This window comes from Platalea leucorodia, assembly GCF_965183815.1.
Source record: "Platalea leucorodia genome assembly, chromosome: 4".
Taxonomy (NCBI): Eukaryota; Metazoa; Chordata; class Aves; order Pelecaniformes; family Threskiornithidae; genus Platalea; species Platalea leucorodia.
In genome coordinates this window covers 111964441-111990012 of record NC_138826.1, presented here as the reverse complement: position 1 = coordinate 111990012, position 25572 = coordinate 111964441, and the positions used below count along the sequence as shown (strand labels likewise).

Here is a 25572-nt window from a genome sequence, read left to right as displayed (position 1 = left end):
CTTTAGAGATGTGCAAATAAATCCTGAGATACACAAATTCTGGGGTATACAAATGGCCAGTAAGTGTCAACTGATTAAAAGTCTGCTCAGCTGTAATACACTTCTTTCTAAGACAGAGTTCTTTGTTTTGGTTTCTCTGAAAAATAAGTCATTTTAAATAAAACACACTGGCAAAGAAAAAAAGGCTGATTGTGATAGCGTGCTACGGTACGGGGTTGGTTAAAAATTTACTGTTTCAGTGCATACGAAGGCGAAAATGACTCTGCCAGCATTATTTTGTTTCAGCAACTTACAACAAACACGTGAGGAACTTCTAAGGACCCCCTTTTGTCACTGTGAAGTTACTTGGTAAGAGGTCGGCTTAGGCGTGTTTATATTACAGCATAAAACTTCATCTGGGAGGAAATCTGTGCGTCTGAGTAATATTCTTTGACTCCACAAAGCCAAACTTAGGTCTGACATACCTGTTTTAAACAGACTTACTGGTGGCTCTAGGCACCAGCGTCGGAAGGTAACACGTGCGGGTTTATGAGGGCACCCCGGGGCGGGCCCTGTGCAGGGAGAGGCGTCAGCCCCATCGGCGCGCTCCCTCTTGGACGGTACGGCGTTCTGCAGTCGGCTGCCACCTGTCCCTTCCAGGTGATGGGGAAATACGGCAACTTCTTCCATCACGCTAGTTTTTGGAAATAAGTCAGGTTGCATACGTTCGTTTGTTATGTTACCCAGTCTGTGGTGAAACGTGAAGGGTTCAAACTTCATAATTCTGGGTCCACTGCTGTTCTTGAAGTTACTGATAAAGTTCTTTTCTGAAAATGCTGAGGCAGTTGGACTGATTAAGGGACAACAGCAGCCTTTGCTCTGTCAAAAAGCACAAAAGATAAATGTATGTCACTGTAGAGAATGTGCGAGAATCTGTTTCTGTTTCTATTTGAGGCAAAGGTGACATGTCATACGGACGATGACATATTACCCCAAAATTCAGTGGGAGCCCTTGCATTGCTTAGTGACTGTGGACCTAAAGTCTTTGTGATAGAGGACTTACTGAAAAGTCTTTTGTAGGCAGGGCTTGGACTTGGGTCAAATCTCTGTGTCCTGCTTGTATAGGAAGACCTAAATCCATTTTTTTTTATTTATTAAGTATACCTATGTAACTAAGGGTAATGTTGTTGCTTTCACATTTACAAAGTTAAAAACATCTGTATAGGTTGAAACCTTATGTTAGCAGTCTTTTTAATTTGTTTATGGGGCTTGGGGCACGTTTTGGGGTTGGTTTTTTTTGTTCAGTTAGTTGGTTGGGGTTTTTTTGCAAAATACCTGATTGTTTCAGTGTGAAGTTCAGAAGTGCCGTATATTGTATTTAATTGTATAATTGACGGTCTTAGAAATGGTGAGACGTACTTGCGAATTCTTTGGATTCCTACTTACGTCTTCCTGTAAAAACAAACATTTGCATTGAATTAATTATATTTATTTTGAATAAATAACCCTGTCTGGGGTAGTGATCTCCCTCCCGAGGCATTGCTGAGCAGATCTCAAGGCTTGAAGACAACTCTGACGCCATTTAAATTTGTCAGCCATTGTAGGTTCCTCTAATAATGTCACACAAGGGAATGAAAAGGGGTTTGGTGATGGTTTGTGGCCACCGTGGAAGGAATGAAGGGACACCAGCAGGCGGCCTGGAAACATCGGTGGTTTAGATGCTTGTCTCCTTACGCTTTATCTTCAATTCCATCTATAACTTTGCTCAAAGGATTGCCTGAAACCATGCATACTTTACAACAAGCAGGCTAATTGCGTGAACATGCACTTTGTGTTTGGTGGTGTTTTTTAAAAATACTATTAACATAAAGATTGGTTACCTAGATGTGTTAAGTGATTTTTCTTGCCTTTTAAAAAAGAAAAATGAAAGATGTGAATTATTTTTAAAAAATCTGATCCAACAGAATTAGAAAACCTTACTAGATGGAGTTTCCCCTTCTTTTCACTTACTGCTCTCAAAGGAGTCTCAAATTCTGTTTGTTTGTTAAAAACTGAAGTGGCAGTAACTCGTATTCATTCCGTGTTAGAGTTTGCACACGTAGTAAGGGAGAAAACCCGTCTCCCGCATTATCTGAAGTCAAGTGTTCTCAGAAGCCCGTTTGGGGATACGCTTTCCCTGTGGACCGAGTCTGAACACACCTCTCTGTTCTTAAAGCATTTTCTGCTCTGTAAAACTTGCGTCTGATGTTGTGGCGTTTCTCTCTGCGTGCAGTGCCGCGCTGCTGACAGAGGCAGGCAGAGGGCTGCGTCAGGAGGTGCTGGCAGGGCTGGGACGCTGGAGGAGCGCAGCGGGCCGCAGCTGCAGCGTAACGGTGAACGTGTGGGAAAGAAGTCTGAACTCTCCCGGTTCATGTGTATGACACTGCAGGGTCCAAGGCAACAGCAAAATGTGCAAGGTTTATATTCATTTTCATCCTGACTACATTTCTAAAGGAAATGTCAGTATTACACAAGTTGTATTTCCCCTGTTTTTTATTTTATGGTGTTAAAAACAATTCTTAGCAATTGTTAAATCATCTTCATATAGTGACGGTGCCCTCACAACTGTGAGGTTCTTCGCTGTGTTCAGGTACGTTATATTCACACTAATGGTTCATACTGACCGGTTTGTAAACTGAAGTAGCTGCGTTTGCTTGGGCAATGTGAGTGAGAATAATGAAGTTTAAAGCTTGTTTTAGTCTTGACCTAGCCATAAAACAGGGCAACTTTAGAAGCTTTTCCTACTCTGAGTTGTATCTCCTTGTTCTTTAAATATGGGGCATTAAATTGTTGTTTTTTTTTAAAAATTGTTATCAGTTTTGACTCAGTTCGTGAGTACAAGAGATTAAAAGATTAAAAAAATCTAACATACGTCTGGAAAGGTGTGGGTGGAATAGCAGCGGGAAGCTGGCACATCAGCTCAGTCATCTTGAAACTTTTATCATTCATTTTGATAACAGAATGCAAGTGATTCTCAAGGGCTAGTAGGAGTGATAACACTTCTGTTAATGGAAAGAGTGATAATGTATGCAAGCGGGCAGGAATGTTTCCATTTTTATGTAGTAATGTTTCACAAAAGAACTTCAGCTTAATGGCTTAAAAAAACCCAGAATGAGTAATTTTAAATAGATGTCAATATGTGTCAGTCAACAAGAGTTTTCTTCAGTTTTATTTGTGAAAACCAATGCTTGAACACAGCTCCAAGATAACTTATGGAGAATTACTTCCTACGCTAAATAAAATCACATAAGTGCTAATGAGAGTCCTGCGCTCGGTCTTTGCCATTTATGGATCAGGTAAACTTTCAGGCGTTTTCTTAGGAAGCAGAAGGGAGCAGATGCATAAAAAAGAGTGAGAAAAGCAAGCTGTCCGCGTTCAGCACAGGGATGAGGAACAGAGAACTGAGAGTCGCATTTCTTTTCCAGTAAAGAAGTGCTTAAGGATGCTTTTTCCTTAACAGAAACTTAGTTTGAAATTGAGCAAAATACAGTCTTGTATGTTATAATGCTTTTTACATTCGGCCCAAGACCTTTGAATTTTTTGTCTCTAGATTTCACACAGGCAATCTCATCTGCACTGAAAAGTGAAAAGGAGGCTTGAGAGTAGGCTTGAGCATCGCAGGCTCCATGGCTTCTGTGTTTTCCACCCCTTTTGCTGGCCATAAAATGCCTGTTATTTAGTTACCAAGCGTCTGCAACGTGCTGAGGAGAGGTAGGCTCAGGGTACGTGATGAATTGACACCATACCTGTCAGCTCTCCAAAAAGAAAGCGGGTATGAAATTTGCCTTTTAGCTTACTATTGAGTAAAATATTAAAAAGCCGTATATGGTATTGCTCTAGCTGAGCAGCAACAGTGCCCAATGGAGGAGCAATAAATATCTACGTTTCCAAAGGTGCCTGTCTCAAGAATAAGCCAGTAAATCTGCGTCACCACAATATCCCACAATGGAGCAAGATGTATGTGCCACAATCTGCATGAGGGTAAACTGCCCAGAGAAATGTTAGTATTAGAGTAACAGAGACTTGAATGCAGAAATAACCCGTACTTGGAGGGGGAAAGCGCATAATGCATCAGAAATACAATACTGTTGTCAACATAAAACATAAGGAGCAGGGTGATTTAAGAGGATGACAAGTAGCTGGTAGGGATGTGTGCCATGAGAGCGCAAGGCTCTGTGGTTAAGGCTATCTAGGTCTCCCGTCCATTTAAGAAATGGCGAGGTTTTTTGGAAGGGGGATTTATGCTCTGGGGCACTGTGCTATATCAGAAGAGTTGTTAATATTGAAATGAATTGTTCCGAGAAGTGCAATTTAGAAAAGAATATTTTTTTCTTAACCTGAAGCCTGTCAGCAAATCCAATTTGGTGTTGAAGTGTGGTATGTGGTATTCCACCAGACTGACTTGCTTTTGCTAGGGATGTTTGCCTGAGTCTGCGTAGGTGCACACGAGCCCAGGACTGGGAGGAACAGCCCCAGTCGGAAAGTCCAGATTCCACTGGTATGATGTGGTATCATGATTTTCATAAATATGTTAAGCTTCATCTTAAAAGTAGTTTAGTTTTTTTGCTCCTCTTATTCTAACTGGAAAGGATGTTTTGGAATTTCACCATTGTAAAAATTAGGAACCATCTTCTAATATCTAGCTTATGTTTAACATTTGGCCAGTTTGTATATTTTTTCTTTTTCTCATAGGACAATACTGTTTTTTATCTTGCATAGCCTTTCCACTCTCTTAGGTTAAATCCCTGATGTATCTATATCTCTTTTTGCCAGTCCTTAGGTACAGACTCTCCATTCCACAAAGATCCTCATAGCAATTTTCCTCATTAATTGCAGTTTGACTTCATCTTTCTTGAACCTAAGGGCTCAGTCCTGAAGTTTGGAGTATTTCGAGTGAAATGTCCCCTGTGCATTGCACAGTAGCACTAATATCTTCCTCATTCTGCTGGGAAAATCTGTTCTGATACAATCTATGTTTTTTTGGAAAACTGCATTAGAAAGGCAATTCGGCGATGTCCTGGTTGTACCTATTCTCAGGTACTGTTGTGCTGGTTGTCTGGCATGTGACAGGTACCTGACGTAGCCAGCAAGTCTGCTGTGGCACGCTCAGAAGAGCAGCAGGCTAGTGCAACTGCCCGCCATCCATCTGACGTCTGTGGAAAGCGCTCGGTAAGACCTCGCTGGGATTGCCACCCAAGGCCGCCTCTCCCACGCCATTCTGGGCGCGTGATCACCCACCGCAGAACCGCAGCTTGTTATTCATCTGCAAACGCATGAGTGTGCTCTCTGAACAGTGAACTTCTCTTACCTCAGCCTTCAAGGTCACCTCATTCTTTCTGTATTCAGAGCCTCCTCACTTTAATATTCCAGCTTGGTTTCATTAGCAGCTTTCATCAGATAACTCCAGATTTTTATTAAAAAAAATAAAATTAATGAAAATATTTAACAGATCAGTGCTCCCTCCACCCTGGTACTTCCCTTTCGAAGCTTCTAGTTGTCACCTCCTCTTTAGCATAATCTGTCTTCACCTTTCAGTGCCTTTAGGCATCCCATCTTCTCCAAAGGCATAAACAATTGCCCATTGGCATGGCATGGAAGGCTTTGCTCGGGTCCAGAGAGGTGACATCTATGGCATTTCCCTTTGGAAGCTCGGTTTTCTAAATGAAGGTAGCAGGTGAACATGGCATGTGTATGTGTACCTTTTATAAAACCAAGCTGCATTTCTCCCCACTTATTCCTGTCTGGTTTTCCTTCAAATTTTGTTTTGAAGTCCTGCATGCTATGGAGACAAAAATTGTGGTTCTTGTTTACCCAGAGCACTTTCTCCTTCTCTTCAGCCCTTCTTAAATACAAGTACAAATGCACTCTTCTGGTCACCCCAGCTTGGCTGAAAGTCAGAACTAGGCTCGAAAACTAAAAACTCTTGTGATTTCAGACTGCTCTTTCTTTCAGACTCTGGGAATGGTTCCATTTTCCTTTGGGCTGAAGATTTTTATACCTCCAGCACTTGCTATGCTAAATTGAAAGTTCTGTCACTTTTGGGGTTTGGTTTTTTTTTCTCTGAAAGGTGTGATGTAGTTCATCTTCAAGCCTCAGACTTCCAGCAGGAGTTGACGGCAGCTGTACATCTGGGCTGTGCAGACTAGAGTATCAGAGTAGACTCTTTAACTTAAAGTCCTCTGTGCCTCCGTCCAAGAGACCTGGGCAATTCAGGCTGCCCACCTGGCAGCTCCGCACCCACAGCTCCTCCCGAGCCGAGTTCTGGGCCCGTGCGTCTGCCCACGCTCCGGGAGACACATCCCAGGGCTCACTGATTACAAACTACCTCGATGGTATATTGACAAATGCAGCCAGCAATGCAGAGTTACCAAAAGCGTTATTTAATAGTTCACGATAAATGTATCCTCTCTTGTGCACTTTGTACCAGCCCAAACCAAATCAATGAATCATGTTTGGATCTGAAAATGCTGTGTCTTTCCTGAACAATCTTCATGTTTTACAGCAGATATAGTGGTCACTGCGTACACTACGCTCATGGGAGTGAGCTGAAAACAAGTTTAATAACTCGGTCTACTAGGTATCTTACAAACCATAAGGAAAACTTTATACAAGTTATATACAAACTGAAGATAAAATATCACCCCTAACTATTATTCTGTGTTATAAATTACAAGATTTCAAATGTTTATATATTTTCTAGTAACTGTACAGGTTGTCTACAAACCGTCAGAATAATACAGCGATATGTACAAGCATATGCAAATAGGGCTAACGTTACCTGCTTCTTCAACTCTGTGGGTAGGCTGTCAGCAAGGTATGAAATAAGAAAATGTGTGTGATTTTAGCCTCCATGTATGTACATAAATACATTTCTATATATACAGAGACACATGAAGACTAACATGCCCATTCCAAAACTTGGAACGTAACCATGTGTAGTAAATCCTTCTTAAGGTATATAAAAGTATCCTCCCATCTTCATGCTCATCACTGCATCTGCATTCATCTTCTGTAAGTGATGTTGTGTTGCTGGAGGATATTATGTTTAGAAAATCAAATCTAAAATTTTGTTTCTGTTGGAATCTGTAGGAAATAAAAGGAAATAAATGTCACCCTCTGTAAGGAATAGCCAGGGTAGGTGCCCTCTGGTGAGTGATATGTAGGAATTTGCTCCTCTAAAGCGTTTGTGTGGGAAGACTGTGGTCTGTCATTTTTTCCTTATGGGGTTGCCGTGTGCTGGATACTGCCCTTCTCTTTAAGTCCATGCTGAAAGGCTGTGTGTGTCCCGCTCTTATCCCTGTCTCCAGGCTCCCCTTCTGCCTGAGACACTTAGAGAGATGCGACCAATACTGACATCTCTGCTACATGGACACACTACCAGTGAGCTCCTCATGGGAGAACCATGGCGGACAGGTGAGGAGACCAGGTGAGAGCCTGGTGAGATGGCCTTTGCCCACCTTCCCTCTGCAGACCCTCGGTGCGCAAGGCAAGGCTTGTGAGCAGAGCCCCACGTGTCTTACTCCTGTAAGGCTTTGCCTTAAGTCAAATCCCATCAATAAGCTGTCTGGATGCTTTCCACTCTGGGCTGACACAAGAGCTCAGGGATGAAGATGCTTTTGTTATGTGACCTAGCAGTTCCTGTGAGAGGCTTTTGGGGCCGCGTTTCCTACAGTTGGAGTGCCGCTACCGGAGGCAGGAGTCTTACCGTGCACTCGCGGCTGCGCAGTGCGTTGCTGGGGATGATGATATAGTTGTTGCTGCTACCCTTCTCCTACAACGAACACAAGAAATTGTGGGTTAGGAAATGGATTGCTTCTTTCTTTTTTCCTTTTTCACATCATTGAAGAAGGTCTTGCTTTTTAAATCTCTGGAACATGCTTGGGAAGTTGACCTGGAAGGAAGGAAGCTCTCACTTGTCAGCCCTTTATGCTTCCCACCAGGTCTCCAGGTGAGTGCAGAAGAGCTGAGCCAGTTCAGCTAAGTGGGATTAGACAGTTTCCAGGTGAGCAGCATTCTGGGTTTGGTACTTTTAAACAGATTTAACATATGTGGGATCCTTTCTTGCTCTTGATTTAAGAACACTCCCAAAAAGGCCAACACCAAACTTGGCTGTACTAATTTATCTGCACTACTTTAGCACTCCTTTTGAAGGTGGACAGGCCTGGGAAGCCTACATGCAAGCAGCATCAAGTCTGCCTTGCAAGAGCCGCTGCAGCATATGCAGCAGTCCCCGCCGGATGGGTGACGACAGAGGACTGCCGATGGATGGGCCGGGATTTTGCCCCCGCACCACGCTCTTCCCAAGGAGGTAGCTTCAAGTGAAGTCCACAGCCAGGCCAGTCTCCAGTGGGAATTATTCACTCCTTTCACTAGTGGTTTGCCAGGCACCTGGACCAGGGACCACTCTTACTCTCCAAATTTATTGGAAACCAGCTGAGTTTTAATCATTAACTTTTTAAATATAGACTTGGTATAGAGCACACAGCTAGCTACGCAGAGCAGGCTTGGGTGCTTGTGAGTAATGTAAAGGCACTACGGTAGTGAAAGATGACAACTGTAGTGTTACCTCAGCGAGCTTTAATTTGGGGGAGCTGGCTATGTCCTTCTTCAGCAAAATGTGTAAAACAGCATCATGAATGGTGAGGAAAAACATGGATGGCTTGATCTCCTCGTCAAAAAATGCACTTCTCTCCAGTTTGTCCAGGAAGCCCTCTGCAGGGGAACAAAACCAAAGCACAAAGTAAGTGACCTGCAGGGCTTGAAAATGGAGAAATAGTGTATCCACTGGGTGAACACAGGAATTTCTGGTATACTGCACTGTTTTATTTATTAGAGCAGATGGGTTCCTCTTTACTGATGTGGAGAGGATGGGATATAAATGCCCATCAGTGCTGCCCTGCTCAATGCCAGGCAGAAAGGAATTTGAGCCCTGGTTCTTATTTCATGTCTAATCCAGGCTGCCCGACAGCGTGTCTCGCAGCCCAGAGCTGTACAGCACAGCGGTGGCCGTAGGTAAAATGAGCCGTTGTGCGTGGTCCCAGCCCGCTGGGGACAGCATGGGAGGGATGACTCCTCTGCTCAGCTGGATCTGTTTGCTATCCAAGACTGGAAGGTAAAACTGGGGTGATCCTCCGCAGCCATGCTCGGTGGTGGATGGGGAAGGCAGTGGGACGAGGCATCTGTGGTGATGCTGACGGAAAGGCAAGTACTCACCATGTGCCCCTGCAATGTAAACGTCGATGTCGATCCGGACAAATTCTTTCAAAGTCTGTTAAACCAGAAAGAGGCATCATTTAGATACTGCTATTTTTGCTGATAACAGCCATTATGGTTATGGCTATTAGCCATAATAGCCATAATAGCCATCACTATTAGCCACAGCAAATATAAACAAACCACTTTAAGATTTTTAAGATCGATGATGGTAAGCAGCTCTAAACTCAAACTCTGCTGCACTTAGAGGCAGGATGATCTCTTCACATGGCAGTGGCGTGGCATGAACGATCCTTTTGAAAAGGGGCAGTATTAAATACATTTAGCCCACAGTGAAAAAGATTTTTTTTTTAAATTGTATGGCTTTATTATACCTACTTGACACATGATGAAACTAAGACTCCAAAAGGTTCTGAGGAGATTTTTACAACTGGGAATTTGAGCAGAACTACAGTTCCCGCTGACATGGCGGGTGTTGAGTTCCTATGGAAATAGATTTACACACCCTATGTGGCTCTAGATAGTTAACTTTAGCTACTACTGTTTGAAAATGTTGTTCTTACTGCTTTGTTCAAGGTCATCCTGGGAAACGAGAGCAGGAGGAGAGATGAAACTCGAATCCTCCAACTCCCAGCCTGGTGTTTAAAGCCATATTTCATATGTTCATTTCTGTAAAGCTTCCCAAAATCTTACCCGGTGAAGAAAGGGTGCCTCAGCCAACACTCTAATTCCAAGAAAATTTAGGTCAAATATTTAATCCATTTCCTGAACATTTTCTATGGAAAATGTACATTAAAATTCACATAAACTCAAAAGTTGCCAACGACTTTCCAGTCCATACAGGAATGCTTTTAAGAAGCAAACTAGAAACACAGAATAGAATCACAGAATGGTTTGGGTTGGAAGGGAAGCCTTCTCTTCTTCAGGCTGAACAACCCCAGCTGTCTCAAGCCTTTCCTCATAGCAGAGGTGTTCCAGCCCGCTGACCGTTTTCGTGGCCCTCCTCTGGACCCGCTCCAACAGGTCCATGTCTTTCTTGTACTGGGGCCCCAGAGCTGGACGCAGTACTGCAGGTGGGGTCTCACGAGAGTGGAGTAGAGGGGCAGAATCACCTCCCTTGACCTGCTGGCCACACTTCTTTTAATGCAGCCCAGAGTACAAGTGGCTTTCTGGGCTGCGAGAGCACATTGCTGGCCCATGTCCAATTTTTCATCTGCCAGTATCCCCAAGTCCTTCTCCTCAGGGCTGCTTCAATCCATTCATCCCCCAGTCTGTACTGATACTGGGGATTGCCCTGACCCAGGTGCAGGACCTTGCTTTTGGCCTTGTTGAACTTCATGAGGTTCACATTGGCCCACTTCTCAAGCCTGTCAAGGTCCCTCTGGGTGCCATCCCTTCCCTCAAGCCTATCCCTCAAGTGTAACTACGTTCATATGTTTTTCTTTCATATGATCAGTTTGCCTTGTGAATTAGAATTACCTTTTGGAGGATTCTCATGGCAGAAAAATCAAGGAAGGACACTGCTGAGAAATCCAAAATGATGCTATGGATGTTGACCTGGGGCACAGTGATGCCAGGGGGGAGGTCAGCACCCCAGTTGATCTGAATGGGCAAGTCTGTCATGTTGGTGGGCTGGTCCAGCTCCTCTATCCTGTTGTTGTCTAATTCTTCATCTGACTCATGTGTATGGTTAGCCATGCAAATCAATCCTTTCTGTGTTGACAGAGAAAAGTTGCGTAATTAATACTTCTTTTTAAGACCCAGCCAGGGTAGTAGTGCATCTTATGGAAGGGTGATAGTGGTGGCAATGCAAAGCTGATGTACTTATAAGATGGAGCAGGACCCACCTGCACTTTACACTGGAAAAAGTTCTGCCTCTCCCTCATCTGAAGGAGATGATTGGAAATGTTGGCTTTCCTCTCATTAAGCATTTAGTCATCATAATCAGTTAATGATGGCCTTTTATTTTTCCCTGAAGTCACCAAAAAACATGCAGGATTTGGGCTGAGAGAAAACCAGCTTTATCCTAGCATTAATGCAGTATGAACACCACCTCTGTGGGATGTGATCTTGCCATTTGATGCCAAACAAAGCTCCAGTGGGGACATACAGGCTCTGCCCATGGAAAAGCTATAGGTCTCTTACTGTGAGAGCCATTTAAAATCCTATTTTTGAAACGTGTTTATGTCATGAAGCGGTGACTTGGGCAATAGCATATCTAATTAGGACAGGAGGCTGTGAGGCAGTTCTCTGCCACTTCAAGCCAGGGAGCTGGTTGCTTAACCCTCCTGGGTGGAGTTGCCTTACATACAGGTGTCACTTGCAGCTCTCCTCTCTTCAGCATCTTTCTCATCTTCCTTAGAGCTTTATTGCGTTTCCTCAGGACTCTCAGTGGGTTGAAGCCGACCTGCAGAAACAGTACTTTCAATAATTAAAAAAACCCAAACCCAGTGACACCAGGGGAAGGACACAGCATCTCATGCGGCTTTTCTTTACAGTCATGATGAGCATGGTCTGGACTTAATGTTGCCTACCACTTTTCACCAATTCAAGCAAGGGCTCTTTTTCCTGGTTAGGAAGAAGTCTACAGGTATGACTGCAAACCGGGCAGGCCCACCTGTGCCAGCTTTAGGACACCAGCATGGACAGCATTATAGCAGTGATGATGCTGTAGCACAGGCCAGTAACTCCAGCAGGCTGGTACCATGCTGGCTAGCCCAGAGCTTGTCCTACTCATCTTCATTATGAGATGGCCATCCAGGCTACTGAGATCAGAGAGCTCACAGGTTGTATCTGCTCTGTGCCACCTGACTGCAGCGTGGGTCCTATACACATCATTTTGTTTTCTTGAAGGAGAAAGACAAAGTTAATCATGCTGGCTGCATATGCCTCTTGAACCTGCTAGCTGGTTTTAACAAAATAAGACGGCAGGTAAATTAGGCTAATAAGGGTTACAAAACAGCTAAATTCCTGCGAGCCTTCTGACTCGTCTATCTAGTGGGCGGAGGGGAAAGGCGTTATAAGTGCCTGTATCTGTAAGGAGAGAGAGTGGTGTGAGCATCTGCACTCACAGAAAAAACCCTTCAGGCTCTTCTGAGGTGAAAGCCAAGCACGTGGAGACCCAAACGTGCTGGATTCCCTGGTTCCTCTGCCAGTTTCAGTCCCTCAGGTGAACAACGAGCTGCTCATTACCAGTGCTCAGGGCAGCCGCTGCTTATTGACCCCCCCTTAAGAGCAGCAGGAAGGGGAGGTTATGGGTGCAAGTTCAGTTCAGTCCGGGGATGGCGGGCCTCTCTGCCGCAGTGAGGACTCAGGGGTCCTGGCTCTCCGTGCTGGTTACGGAAAGACAGGCTGCCTTCGCCCAGTTTGTCATGGAAGAAATTAAGACCTTTTTGATAGTGTGATTTCTTTCAGCTTTTCTTCTGACTGTTGAGGTTATGTTCTTTGGGGCAAGATGAGTAAACTAGCATTTACTGGGTGTAAATAATATAAATGCTAATAAAATAAAATAATGTCTCTTTATAGTATCTATGTTTGCAGTACTTTTTTCTAAAGGACTTTAAATATATGTATGTACCTTGTTATGGTACAAGTTCAGCACGAGTCAGTCTCTTTCTCAGAGGTATGTGCGTATATATGAGATTACAGTAGCGGAAACAGTATTTTAATAATGCAAGAAAAATTCATCTTTGAACTGTGGACTGACTGTATAGCTAGTCATTGTTGGGAAATTGTATTCACCCTTAACATGTCATGCAATTCATATGTTCAGAATGACAGCCCCAGACACTTACAGCAGTGATGAGTTTCTCTCTGAAGAATTCAATATTAGCGAAGAAGATAGGAGATGAGCACCTGAAAATCTTCACTCCCTCTGGCTCATAGATCTATGTAATAAAGCAAACGTGTCAGTAACGATGCCTGCTATAGAAACACAGATGCAGCAGGTAATAAAAGAAACATTTCTTACATCACTGTAATCCTTCCTGTTTCTGTAGATGTTACTTCTCCCAACATTAGCCAAAACGGTGCAGCTTGGACTGCAAAAAAACCACACACACACAATTATTTGTACCCTGTACCGAAACCTGGCAGAAGGGAAGGATCAGAGAAAGCAACCTCAGCTGCAGTGGTAGACTGAAACGGGACCCCGCATCCCAGGGTTTATGCCTGTAAATGGTTTTTCCATACACAGTTGCTGGCCTGACCGAGGCACGGGGCTGTTGGCCTTCTCTATACAGGGGGAGTTAATTTATAAGAGGAGGCCCTGAGATGCCATCATGTCCAGCAAGTACTCACATCTGGGAGCGGATCACCACGGTCAGCAGCTGGAACGCCACGGCGGTTGCTAGCCCAATATCCAGGCCAAGAAAAACAGCAGCTAAGAAAGTCACCACCCATATAACCTGTAACGAGCAGGTGGATGGCAGCAGTTAGGAGAGTGTCAAGGACCTGGGTCGTGAGCCCAGGGTTGGAGCAGCAGCAGATCTCAGATCTGATCCAGGCTGTCCATCTGCCTTTGGTGAGGGCTTTCATGTTTCCTAGTTTTTTTCTTGTAAAACAGGGCCAGACTCACCGACTAGCACCAGGGACTGTTTCTAGGGATGACAATTTCTATACAATAAAGGCTTAGAATAATAGAAGTGTGGATATTCTATAGGTGGTTCACTAAACGTTCAATCAAAATTCAGCAGAAAGGCACGGTTACAAGTAAATCAGGATCCAGGTAAAGCTGAGAGTTGTAAATGTGCTTTGGGTATCAAACCAGGCAAATGCAGGTGCTGTGAATGTATGTGACTGATAAGCACAAGTGACTAGATAATACTGAGTATTTTTTAATCACAGATCTCAAAGTATTTTCACGTGGTAAATAACTGTTTGGGAAAGCAGGTCTGGAACCATTTGAGAACACAAGGAATTGGCTGATGAGGAAGCCAAGAGCCTAAATGTTCTGAGTGTTAGAGGTAAGCAGTCCTACCCTCCAGCCACAAACTTTGCCATTTGGAGTAAATCCTTCGAGCCATGATTGCCACTTGTTTTTTTGCTGTGTAACCTCCACCTAATGTGCTGCATGAGTGTGAGAAAGTGTCCCTGAATATGTAGCTAATGCAGTGGGTATTTAGACATTTTCTGTAACTTCTTTCTATATTTGATTTATATAATGAACTGTATTTTAATAGATTTTGATGAAATAGATGAAAATTAACATTGCCAAGAGAAGTTAGGAGAGAGAATTGACTCAAAATAAGTGGGACAAAATGGAAAACATGAGCAAGGTGTACAAGAGTGAAAAAGGCATACCACTATTGTACTTTCCATTCAGTGAAGTAAGGCAGATATAAAAATAAAGATAACCTGTAAATGAACTTGCATAATAGATTACTTTCCCAGACTAATTCATTCCTGAATGCTTATGAGACTCAACTTACACAGTCGTACTTGTCCTTTCTCCATAGGATGCCTACTTCCTTGAACTGCATGAGCATTCCTTTCAAGTTGCCAAGAGCCAAAGATGCAAGGACTGACTGTTAAAAAGACCAAAATATATGTTGAATTTTAAAGAAAGCAAAGCAAATGTTGAACATTAAGACTTAGAAGGTCGTATAAATAGGGCCAAAGTGCAGCTGAAAGGCCAGGCAGCTCCTCAAGGTGTGTCACTGCTGCAAGTCAGGGTGCCCCATCTATCGCACTGGAGTCTCCCTAGCCATGGTGCAGTGCAGGTGTCTGATTTCAGGCTGCAATCCCACTTATTTTTGGCACCTAAAAGCTGGTGCTGTGATGTTTGGTGTTTGGGCGCTTGCGTTCCCTTTGAAGGACCAGATGTAGTGGTCCTCTCTGTCACAATCTGGGAAGAAGATCCAAGCTTTGCAAAATCCTGTTTGTCTCCCACTGAAGCCTATGGATGCTCCCAGTGACTCCTAGAGCAGCCCTGTTTTTGGCAAGCAGGAGGAAGCACTAGGTGAAACCAGTGAATACCTTCTGTAATGGTGCCAGGAGAAACCCAATGGCCAAGATCACAATCAAGACGATGAAAGCTGAGATAATGCCAGCAATCTGCATGAGAGAACAATTCCACCATGAATAAGTGCCCGAAGGCATTATGGCCATCCAGGAAAAAAAGAGAGCTTTCTTGCATTAGACACCATCATGATCTGTTTTCTGTACCTGTGTTTTGCCTCCTGTGCTCTCCTGCACACCTGATCTTGACAGAGCAGTGCTGGAGGCAAATCCTTTGAATGATCCACCAACTATATTACCCAGCCCAAAAGCAATTAGTTCCTGAAATAAAAACAAAAGAGATGATTGTTCTTAAAAGCTAGTTCATAACAGTTACTCACAAGGCAAAGTATTCCTAAAATGATTTATTTCCCATTGACAAAAGCACCGTATTGACTTCTGTGTTATCCACCTACCTGGTTGCCGTCTACTGGGTAGTCATGCTTGATGGAATACACTTTAGCCACGGAGAAGGCTACTGCAAACCCAACGATTGCGATGGAAATGCTGTCACCGATACATTTTTGGAGGATACCTACATCAGGTGCAACAGGCACTTGAAATCTGAAAGACAAAAAACTCTACTCATTAAGGATATGCCCAAGGAGACAAGTTGTCAAGCAAGCGAGCAAGGCAGTGGTCCAGCTCATAGTGTCTTAGCACTTTGGGCACTTTGGTGAGGTGCAGCACATAATTGTGGATCTGAACCCTGTAAAACTTTGGGGAATCCCTGATTGGGATAGGGACTCTGTTTATCCACACCGGACTCAGTTTGTGCCTCAGCAGGTTCATTTGCTTGGCCAGGACCAGCCGCAGCTTATTTTGTCTGAGGTGCATGCACAGTTCTGCCTTCTAGTTATGCATAGAGGTAAGATCTGACGTGACGCTGGGGCCCTTGCACAAGCAATTTGCACACGGAAGGATTTCACTTAATTGTGACCAAAAAAAAAACCCCTGCACGATTCAATGAAGCACTTCAGACAGCCGAACAAATATTTACTAGCTCAGGTAATATTGACTAGTCTCTCAGGCTGTCTGCTAGGTGCTTTAGCTTTGCCATTTCCTGCTCCTTTGATCAGGGGCTTTTGCAGATCCTAGGGAGAATTCCTCTCTGGGCTTTTTTTTTCTCCCCCCAGTGACCTGAAATCTGAAGAATGGAGACTCTTGAGCAGAAATAGCTGTTCCTCTGCAAACTTCATCCACTAACACCTCCGGGGCTACAAGAAGCAATTGAGAGTGCCCCGGTGAGTAATTGGCTGCACTCTGCTATCCTAGTTAGTAAATGTCTTCCTCCCTCTTTTTAACTTGATGTGTGCCTATTAATTCTTCAGGCCAAAATTCTGGCATAGCTGGATATACTCTATATATGAATATATATTCTCTGTATGGATATACTCCTGGAGAAGCAGATGTTGAGGCCTCCTGAGGATAACAGTGCCTGGGGAGATGCTGGCGGCCAGTCGCAGGGGACCAGGCGGGAGGACTGTATGGTGTCATGGTGGCTTCCCAGGGCTGGTGGTGGCTGCTGAACCATGCGTGTACTTTGAGGGAAATGGAGGGGTTCAGGAGTGAGTAGCTCAGTAAACGGGACAAATAGTAACCTTCTGCTCAACAGCTGTCTTAGAAAATGAAGCATGCAATTATTTCATGTCATAGCGTATTCTTTTTTGTGTAGATGTGCTCTAGTGAGTAATTTTTATCTATGGAAAGCGTGTTCTCATGTTGTTGAGAGTGAAATATTTATTTACCTACTGAAAGAAGATGAAGCAGATGATATTAATCAAAAAGCAGAGCTGAACCAATTTAGCACTGACAAACTGGAGAGAACATTTTACTCCACTGGTGAATTTTAAGCAAATCACTTACCCTTCTTCTAATTTTCCAACAACAGCTACGTTAAATTTTTCTTCAAAGTTAAGGAAATAGGAAACCAGTGCTGCTAAGACTGTCTGAAAGATAATAAACCCCATCTCCATTAGGCACAGTCAAGCAAGAGTATGAAGAAACTATTAAAAAACATTTCCTTCCCTCTCCCACATCCCCTCCAGTCTCTTCACTGGTGGCAGAATTATGCCCCAAGTCTGCACATCTCTTTGCTGTTCAGATGTCATTCCTAAGCCACCTTACAGGTATAGCTTTATGTTCATAAATCACACGGAGAATGTATCAAAATATCTCACTAACGACAGAGAACATCCCACCCAAACCCAGATGTTTTCTAACAAGGTGCTGTAATAACTCTGGGGAAAAAAAGCACCACCCGCATCTGTAGCAACATCTTCCAGGACTTTAGGAGCTTGCTGCCTGTGTGAGGCTTCCCCCATCCCTCTGCTGTTTGGGGAGGGGGGCAAAACCCTCTGCTGCTGGAAGGCAAAACTGTTTTGTGCTTGACCACGGATGGCCAGGACTTCAGTGGCTGCTTGCAGGTGCGGTGCAGAGGGGCCCCAGCTGTGGGACTGCGGCCGGCTGGTGCTGCAGCCAATTTCATCCAAGGAAAAAATTCATAGTTTATAACATCTTACTATAGATGTACTCAGTTAAGAACAACTAAGTAGAGGTAAAACATCTCACAATAGCTCATGAACGCTGTCGATTTTTCCTTATAGGTAAAATGATAACCCATTGTTTAATGCAGAACAGGAGAAGAAATAGTTAAAAGGCTGCTTCCCGTGTCACTATAGTGATGGAGCAATTGCAAAATCAAAGAGAAGTGACCATTACCACAAGGAGTTCGATCGGGATGGGAGCTGGTAACTTTGCTTTGTATCGATCATTCATTTCTTTCACCACAAATACGATAAGCAAGACAAGAATGGATGTGACAAGGTCAGCGATGTTTGTTTCTGTGATCTGGCTGAAAACGCTCTCCAGAGTCTGCAAAATCAGGAAGAAACATGTGGTGCTTTAGAAATAGTAACGCCCTGGCATAGTAGCACTATCCCTTCCAGAAGGGCCTGTATCTGAATTGCTCTAAGGATTACGGCGGTTGGGATTTGTTCCCTGTGGCGTGATGTGGATTGCAAGACCTGATGAATGTGCATGTGCATCGTCCAAACGACAAAAGCATCCATGAAAGACCCTTCCCACTGGCTCTTGACCCTCTCCTCCTGGCCACCCACCGAGGGAGGGTCGGAGCAACACATACGTGTGCAATAGGAAGCGTGAGCAATGGGAATTACTGAGCAGGTGCCTCTCTCCACTCCTTCTTCCTGTCCTTCTCCTTCCTCCTTTCTCATCTGACAGCTCTCATGGAATGATAGCCACATAAAATATATATAATATCAATCCAGTAAAAATGAATAATTAAATGCTTGAGGCAAAGTCAAACGCTTAATTAAAATATGCTAACACACAATAGGAAATATTATCTAACTAGACCAGCGGGGTGTAACTTGGTGTTTGGCAATAAATTTAAAGACTGGTCATGTACTAATAACACATCTCTTATGTTGTTTTCTTGTGTTTCCTCCTGCTTGTTTTTATGCTGAGTTCTGTTATTACTGCCTTGTGATATATGGTCAGATATGAATCACAGGTTTCAATAGCATTAGCAAATAACGAACACTTAGCACTTACATAGACAATGCCAAATGGTTTATTAAAGCCAGGGACAGGTAGTTGAAACATGAATTTCAGCTGAGATACCACAACATGGATAGCTGCAGCAGTCGTGAAACCACTGATTAATGATTGTGATAGGTAAATAACGATGAATCCAAACTGGAGAATTCCCAGAAGCAACTGAAACGCAAAATGACCATACATCAGTTGAATTTATTCGTGCTTTTAAGCAAGCTCTGCAACAAAGAGAACTATATTTAATGGAAACAAAGATTTTCACCTAACCCCATACATCCAGTGCTTATGGAAAATACTGTCACCAGACTTGCAATAAAAGTCGAGATTTAGCAATAGGGGGCATAAGACTAATGAGTGTAATTGCTAGAGCAGTTAAAACCTATTCTTATTTTATAGCTAAAATAAACATCCTTAGTCTTAGGGTTTTCGGTACCCATCTTTTTACATGGTACCAGTGTTTCATGAAGTACAAATATGTTAATATATTAGGAAGGAAGGAACTGTAGGAATTCTGTATTAGGAAAGAAGGAGGAATTGTTTTTCCTGAAAAGAAAAATCCAAGTACTTTACTATTATGAGATAGAGTTTTTATTCCCCTTGGTGTGTCTGCGTCATTCACATTACTCTCACAACTACTTTTTTCCTATCCAGCAGATTGGTTTTTGCTGTAGGTGGGGTGCAGTTGTGTGGGCTGTAGGCTCAGATCTGGGTGAAGCCAGGGATTTCACAGCATGAATCAGTGCCTGGTCACTGGAGGGGGGCGGATGTCTCCTAATCAGTGAGCCAAGGTCAGTTACGTAGGAATGGAAGGAAATTACTGTGGTGACTACACCAGCAGAAACCAAAGGGGAAGGCCAGTCCACCATCCACCTATTCATATACATGCATATAGACGCGTATAGGCACACACAGATATGTTTACCAACCTGAAAAACCCCAGAAAGGAACGTTACAGATGCAGCAACCATCACCCTCTCTTCATTTATTGCTGAGATATTCGTGGAAGTGCCATTTCCAGCATCGGGGACCAGCCTGACGACAACTCCTCCCACCATCAGGCTCAGGACGGGGAAGGGACCTGAGCAGCACAAGGTGTTCATTAGACCTAAGAGGGCAGCGTGTACTTCTTCACCAGTGATGAGGGCGGTTGCTTTGCCTGAACTTACCCACTGAGATATGTCTAGATGTGCCAAAGACAAAATAGACCAGAACAGGGAAAAATGCTGCATAGAGTCCATAACCAGGGGGGACGTTCACCAGCAAAGCAAAGGCGAGACCTGCAAGGACAGAGACCCAGGGAAGATGATGTGTGTGTTACAGGCTGAAGCCAGCAGTACCTTTGAACCTCCTTGCAGGCTGTGTCAGAGCACACATTTCCCGGCCGTACCTTGCAGGACAGCCACGAGCCCCGTGTTGATGCCAGAGACGATGTCACTCAGGATCCACTCCCTGAAGCGGTATGCTGGCAGCCACGAGAAGATGGGAAACAAACCCAAGGCAATTTTTTTGACCCTTTGTGGGGAGCAGCTGTAAAGACACAAGAGGACAGAGCTCCATCAGTGAACGCCTCAGCTGAGTCGCAGCCTGTCTTTGGAGGGGAAACAAAGGGGGAAGCATTCAGGTTCAGGCTGCCAGAGATCAAAATCTCACCCAGACACAGCTCTCATCAACCTGCTCTGACAGCTGTGCTTCAAGGAGGACCCAGTGGCCTCCAGAGGTCCCTTCCAGACAAAATTTTCATAGAATCATAGTCATAGAATAGTTTGGGTTGGAAGGGACCTTTAAAGGCCATCTAGTCCAACCCCCTGCAATGAGCAGGGACATCTTCACCCAGATCAGGTTGCTCAGAGCCCCGTCGAACCTGGCCTTGAATGTTTCCAGGGATGGGGCATCTACCACCTCTCTGGGCAACCTGTTCCAGTGCTTCACCACCCTCATCGTAAAAAATTTCTTCCTTAAACCTACTCTGAATCTACCTTCCTTTAGTTTAAAACCATTGCCCCTTGTCCTGTTGCAACAGGTCCTGCTAAAAAGTCTGTCCCCGTCTTTCTTATAAGTATTGAAAGGCTGCAATAAGGTCTCCCTGGAGAGTGCGCTGCCAAGTGCCCAGGAAAATAGAAGCTGCCTGGGATACAAATATAGGAAGGGTATTTTAAGGGTAATAGCAGCTAAAATTCTTTAGAAAAATCTGACATTGCATTTGGTTAATGAGTTTTCCTTTTCTTTGTTGGAATCTGAGGTGGAAGTTGTCAGGATGGAGTTCATGCTGTCTGAGAGCAGCAGTGCGGGCTGTTTCTTAGAGCTGTACTTAAAAAAAAAAAAAGAAATCTCCTTACCGAAAATATAGTTTCAGGTGATCCCAAAAGGTTTTATGGTATCTGTGCAATTTCTCATGCTCTTCATTGAACAAATTCTCTGAGTACACAGGTCTGGCTACAACATACTGGTTGCCCACAGGTTCAACCATTTCTCCTGAAACGTCAGGCGGGGATGGCAACTTGTGTGTGCTTCTCTCTGGCCTTAGTCACTTAAAAACCTGAAATGAAGAACAGGGTTAGCTCCTTATGTACTGTAGGGCGGGTAGTCGTAGCATAGATGAGTGAACTTGAAACCGAGCGTTACCACCTTTGAAGATCAAAAGAGAGATGGTTGAGACACCCGTTTCACTTTCCCAAGGGGATCTCCTGCCCCCCTCCTCCTCCCACTGCAGGGCAGTGTTTCGCTGGAGCATGAAGTATTTCTTTCTAAAGATGCAGCCAAAAAGTGGACAAGATGGACTTTGAGTTAATTTATCTCCAAGTCAGCCATCTACAACCAAACACTGCCTCCCTCAAGGGAGACTAATTCCTTGAAGAACAAACAAGTGGATCCCAAGCAGTTTCTCTTTGTGGCACTGCCGGCAGGGCTGGGAGCTCGCTGGAACCCAGCAACACATGAGGGGAAAGGCAGAGCCAAGGCAGGGCTCAGCCGCCCTCCCCTGGACTCGGAGACAGCACTGAACCTTTTCGCCTGGGTCTGTGATGAGGAGGTTAGGCTCAGTAGTAAAAAAAGACGGTAGTGCTCCTTGTTAAGTTATTTGTAATATTTATTTCCACAGGTTGTCTGGGCTGCTTCTCCTCTGTTTCATGCTCACAAAGAGTTGTTGCAATGTCTGACCTAAATACTACTTTCTGCCATGTCCCAACCCACATTCACATGTTTGTGCTGAATAGAAACTGCCCTTGGTCGCTCCAGAAATGACCCTCGAAGCCCGCATTACACATGAGAAGATTCAAGATTCATTTCAGTCAATAACACTGGCTATTTTGCAGCAATTCATTGATATCATCACTGTGCTGCCCACTGTGCTGTTATGTTTCTTTCAATGCTTCACATTCTTCCCATGTTAAAGTCACCTAAATAAACGTATTATCTAAAAACATTTATGTCTGCTGTAGCCAACATTAAATATTTAATACAGTACTAGTCCTAGACAGGAGCTGTGGGACTTGCTCTTGGTAGTCACAGTTGGACTAGATGATCATTGTAGGTCCCTTCCAACTGAACTATTCTATTCTATTCTATTCTATTCTATTCTATTCTATTCTATTCTATTCTATTCTATTCTATTCTATTCTCTTTTGACGCGGATGCGAAGATGTACTATAAGATGCAAAAAGTCTTTTGTGATGCTGATAACAGAGTGTTTCTCTTCGTTTTCTCTCCCCTTGTGATTTCAAATGCTCCTTAGTGCCTGGGTGCTTGATGGTGGTCTCATGAGAGACGCCTAGCCAACACTAGTTCCTCGCCCAGGTCTCTCGCCTGACTCGCGCTGAAATAGCCTACGTGCATTTCTAATTCAGACTTGTGTGTACTCAATATTTGTAGAGATCACAGGACGGATTTTCAAGTGGCACAAAGCAGTTTGCATAGTTATGAAGAGATGGAAAGCTTTATATCTGTGACATTTTTGGCATTAAAAAGTGATCCCATCCTGAAACTTCGCTACAGCTCGGGGCCCATTATTGACCTATTTCAAGTGATTTAATTTTATTTCCTCCTAGTTCATTCTGGGGAAATTTATGGATGTGTAGAAGTCCAAATAATGTCAGATGAACTTCTTAGATATGCTGGTTTTGTTGACACACTATTTTTCCACAAAGGATTCACTATTTTGGCAATGGGTTAAACATTTTTACTATCTATCTCTTTTAGCTTAAAAAAATTAGATCCGTAATGTTTTCCAAAAACTGATGGGTAATTATTCTAACAGACTAATACTCAAAATCTAAGCTCATTCAAGATCCTGATCCAAAGTCAGTTAAAATCATACTCCAATCCTGTAACTGTACACTACTGTCCCTCCCTCTGTTGGGATCAGAGCCCCAAACCTGAGGCTGATGAAATTTCAATGAAAAAGTTGGCTAATTTAGTTCCTTTTCTGATAAATCTTGGTGTACTTAGATTTACAAGATGAAGTTTTATCTATCAAAGACTCTCAAATTTCTCTGTTTCCTAGTCTGTGTATCAGTCTTTTAGACTTCATGTCACAAAGAGGAATATTGCTGAAAGCCCTGTTGAATAGTTTTGTTCATTACATTGTCGGGCACAAGGTGTACTATTTGTACCCTTTGAAATGTTCATAAGCCATAAAAATAAAAGTGCATGAGTTACTCTTTCATTTCAGATTTCCCCCAGTGCTGCAGCTGCTGTAGCTTTTCTGAGTACTTTAAGTGTCACTCCTGCCCCTTGCCCAGCCTTTATTCTTTCCTCAGGCCAAATTTAATGCTCCGATTTCAGGGAATGTACAGTATGCCTCTTCACAACTCTCCCAATCTCCTTTGGTTTGTCAGTGGTGGTCTTGTTGAAGGTGTAAGTATTTCACATGTGTGTTTTCCTTCCTGATAGGAATCTTAATTTACTGACTCACCTCCAGGTTAGCTTTGGGTCGATGGCTTAGAGCTGCAGAAGGAGACCTGGAGCCTCACCCCGAGGGTCTCCTCAAGCTGAACCATGTGAGCATGAGTCTGCTTTAAAGACTGTGGTGCCACGTGGCGTTACTTAAATTAAGTTTAACCAAGCCAGCCTGGGCACCTGAAGTGTGGTATAAGGTGCCTTGAACCTGTTTTCTGGCAGGTAAACAAGACCACACAGTGCGGCCCCTTGCTGCAGCTAGATGACCAGTGCTGCAAGTCACCTGCTAGTCGAGCTTTTCTCGTCTCATTCCCTCTTCCATGGGCTTTGTCAACAGCTATCAGCTACCATGACTTCAGCCAGTATTGCCTTCCTCTTGCTCACTCTCATTTTCTTCCCATATATGTTTAGAAAGATAAGATGCCCTCTATATAGAGCTGCTTTTTCGGCTGTCAGCACCATTACAGATTTTAGACATTTTAAAGAAAATGGGGATATTGTCATGAGTGCCAGCATAGTGGATGCTAACATCCTCTGCAAACCCCTGAAAAGAGAGGTCCTTACTCCAGTAACCCACGCTGCCTTCTCAGAGTGCTCCCGTCATGAAGTGCTTGGACTCCTTGTGGGAGACGACCAATTAGTGCAATTCTTCTGATGACTTCTATAAAGTGTCCACCCACCCATGGGGAACAGGAGAGCAGACCAAGCTTACACCACATAGCTATCGAGTGGTGACAACTTTCACTCGCTATTGACCAAGACTAGGTCTGAACTGAAACCCCAGAGATAACACTCTGGTTCAGTTTTATTCCATAGGGCCTCTGATCCTGTTCTCATGGCCAGCAATGAACAGCATCATTGCCATCTCTCACATGCAAAAAACTCCAACTCCACTGCTAATCCCCCACATTTGTGAACCTTTGGTAATGCACATTTTGATGTGTGTCATTTTGTTGAGGGGATTAACAAAAGGGTACTTTTTTCCCTTTATTAATTTATCCTAAATATTGACTAAGTGCACAAAAGTCTGGTAACTTTAACTGAATAATTAAATATTAACATGCTTCATCACACTTTTCAATCTGTCTATAGACACTCACAAACTCTATCCCTCTGCAATATAAACATTTGAAAAACACAAAAAAATTCCACAAGAGAAGCTTTTAAATTTTACAAGAAATATAGCACATGACTAGAAGCATTTAATTTATAAGCATTACTTCACATATCCCATATCCAGACTGGCAAATCAAAATCGTACCTGATGTGTCTTCCAGAAAGTTCTTCAGAAGAAATCACACCAAGACTTTATGGAAAAATATATCCTTGAAATTTTCAGAGGCAGTGCAGTTATCTTGTGCTGTTCTTCATTTGAGAACCTCCCTAAATACTGGCAGCACTTTAATAACTAACTTCAGTTAACTTTTACATGAAAAGGAAGATTTCTCTGTGGCCTTGACCATTGAGCCTATCCTCAGGAGGGATGATAAGAGTCATTTCTTAAAGTTCTCTGTGATATTGCTTAACTTTGTTTGGTGAACTGTTTCTGATCGGTCTGCAGAGACTAATATGGGAAAATAGAGATGAATAGGGACTGTCTGTTGCAATCCTGTGCTGTGCATCTGCCAAGTTTCTGTTGAGCACAGTGGGAAGTGGTGACCAGAGCTCAGCTATGGTACCCTTCATTTCTGAAGGAGCATGAGCCAGTGGTAAGGGAGATGGGGCTGCTGGGCGTGCCAGCTCTGAGCAAGGTGTGCCACTGTGAACCTTCCTCCCAATCACCTTTAAGGCGCCCTAAATTGTCTTTCCAGAAGCAATTTCTGTATGTTCAGATCATTGCCAAAAATAGCCTTTGCAGGGATTTCCAAAGGC

The 25572-nt window shown here is 43.6% G+C and overlaps 1 protein-coding gene across 1 annotated transcript; it reads right to left on the bottom strand.

The window, feature by feature from the left end:
* Positions 1 to 1335: 1335 nt before the first annotated feature.
* Positions 1336 to 21274, bottom strand: SLC26A3 (solute carrier family 26 member 3; the record flags this gene model as incomplete). The annotated part of the gene is made up of 20 exons (XM_082310224.1): positions 1336 to 1431; positions 7724 to 7786; positions 8585 to 8730; positions 9232 to 9286; positions 10711 to 10944; positions 11543 to 11638; positions 13026 to 13118; positions 13202 to 13271; positions 13531 to 13637; positions 14661 to 14756; positions 15208 to 15285; positions 15397 to 15510; positions 15645 to 15792; positions 17095 to 17177; positions 17950 to 18102; positions 18805 to 18969; positions 19734 to 19885; positions 19974 to 20084; positions 20195 to 20334; positions 21144 to 21274. The coding sequence occupies 20 exons, from the start codon at positions 21272 to 21274 to the stop codon at positions 1336 to 1338; spliced, it is 2331 nt and encodes a 776-aa protein (XP_082166350.1).
* Between the last annotated feature and the right edge of the window lie 4298 nt (positions 21275 to 25572).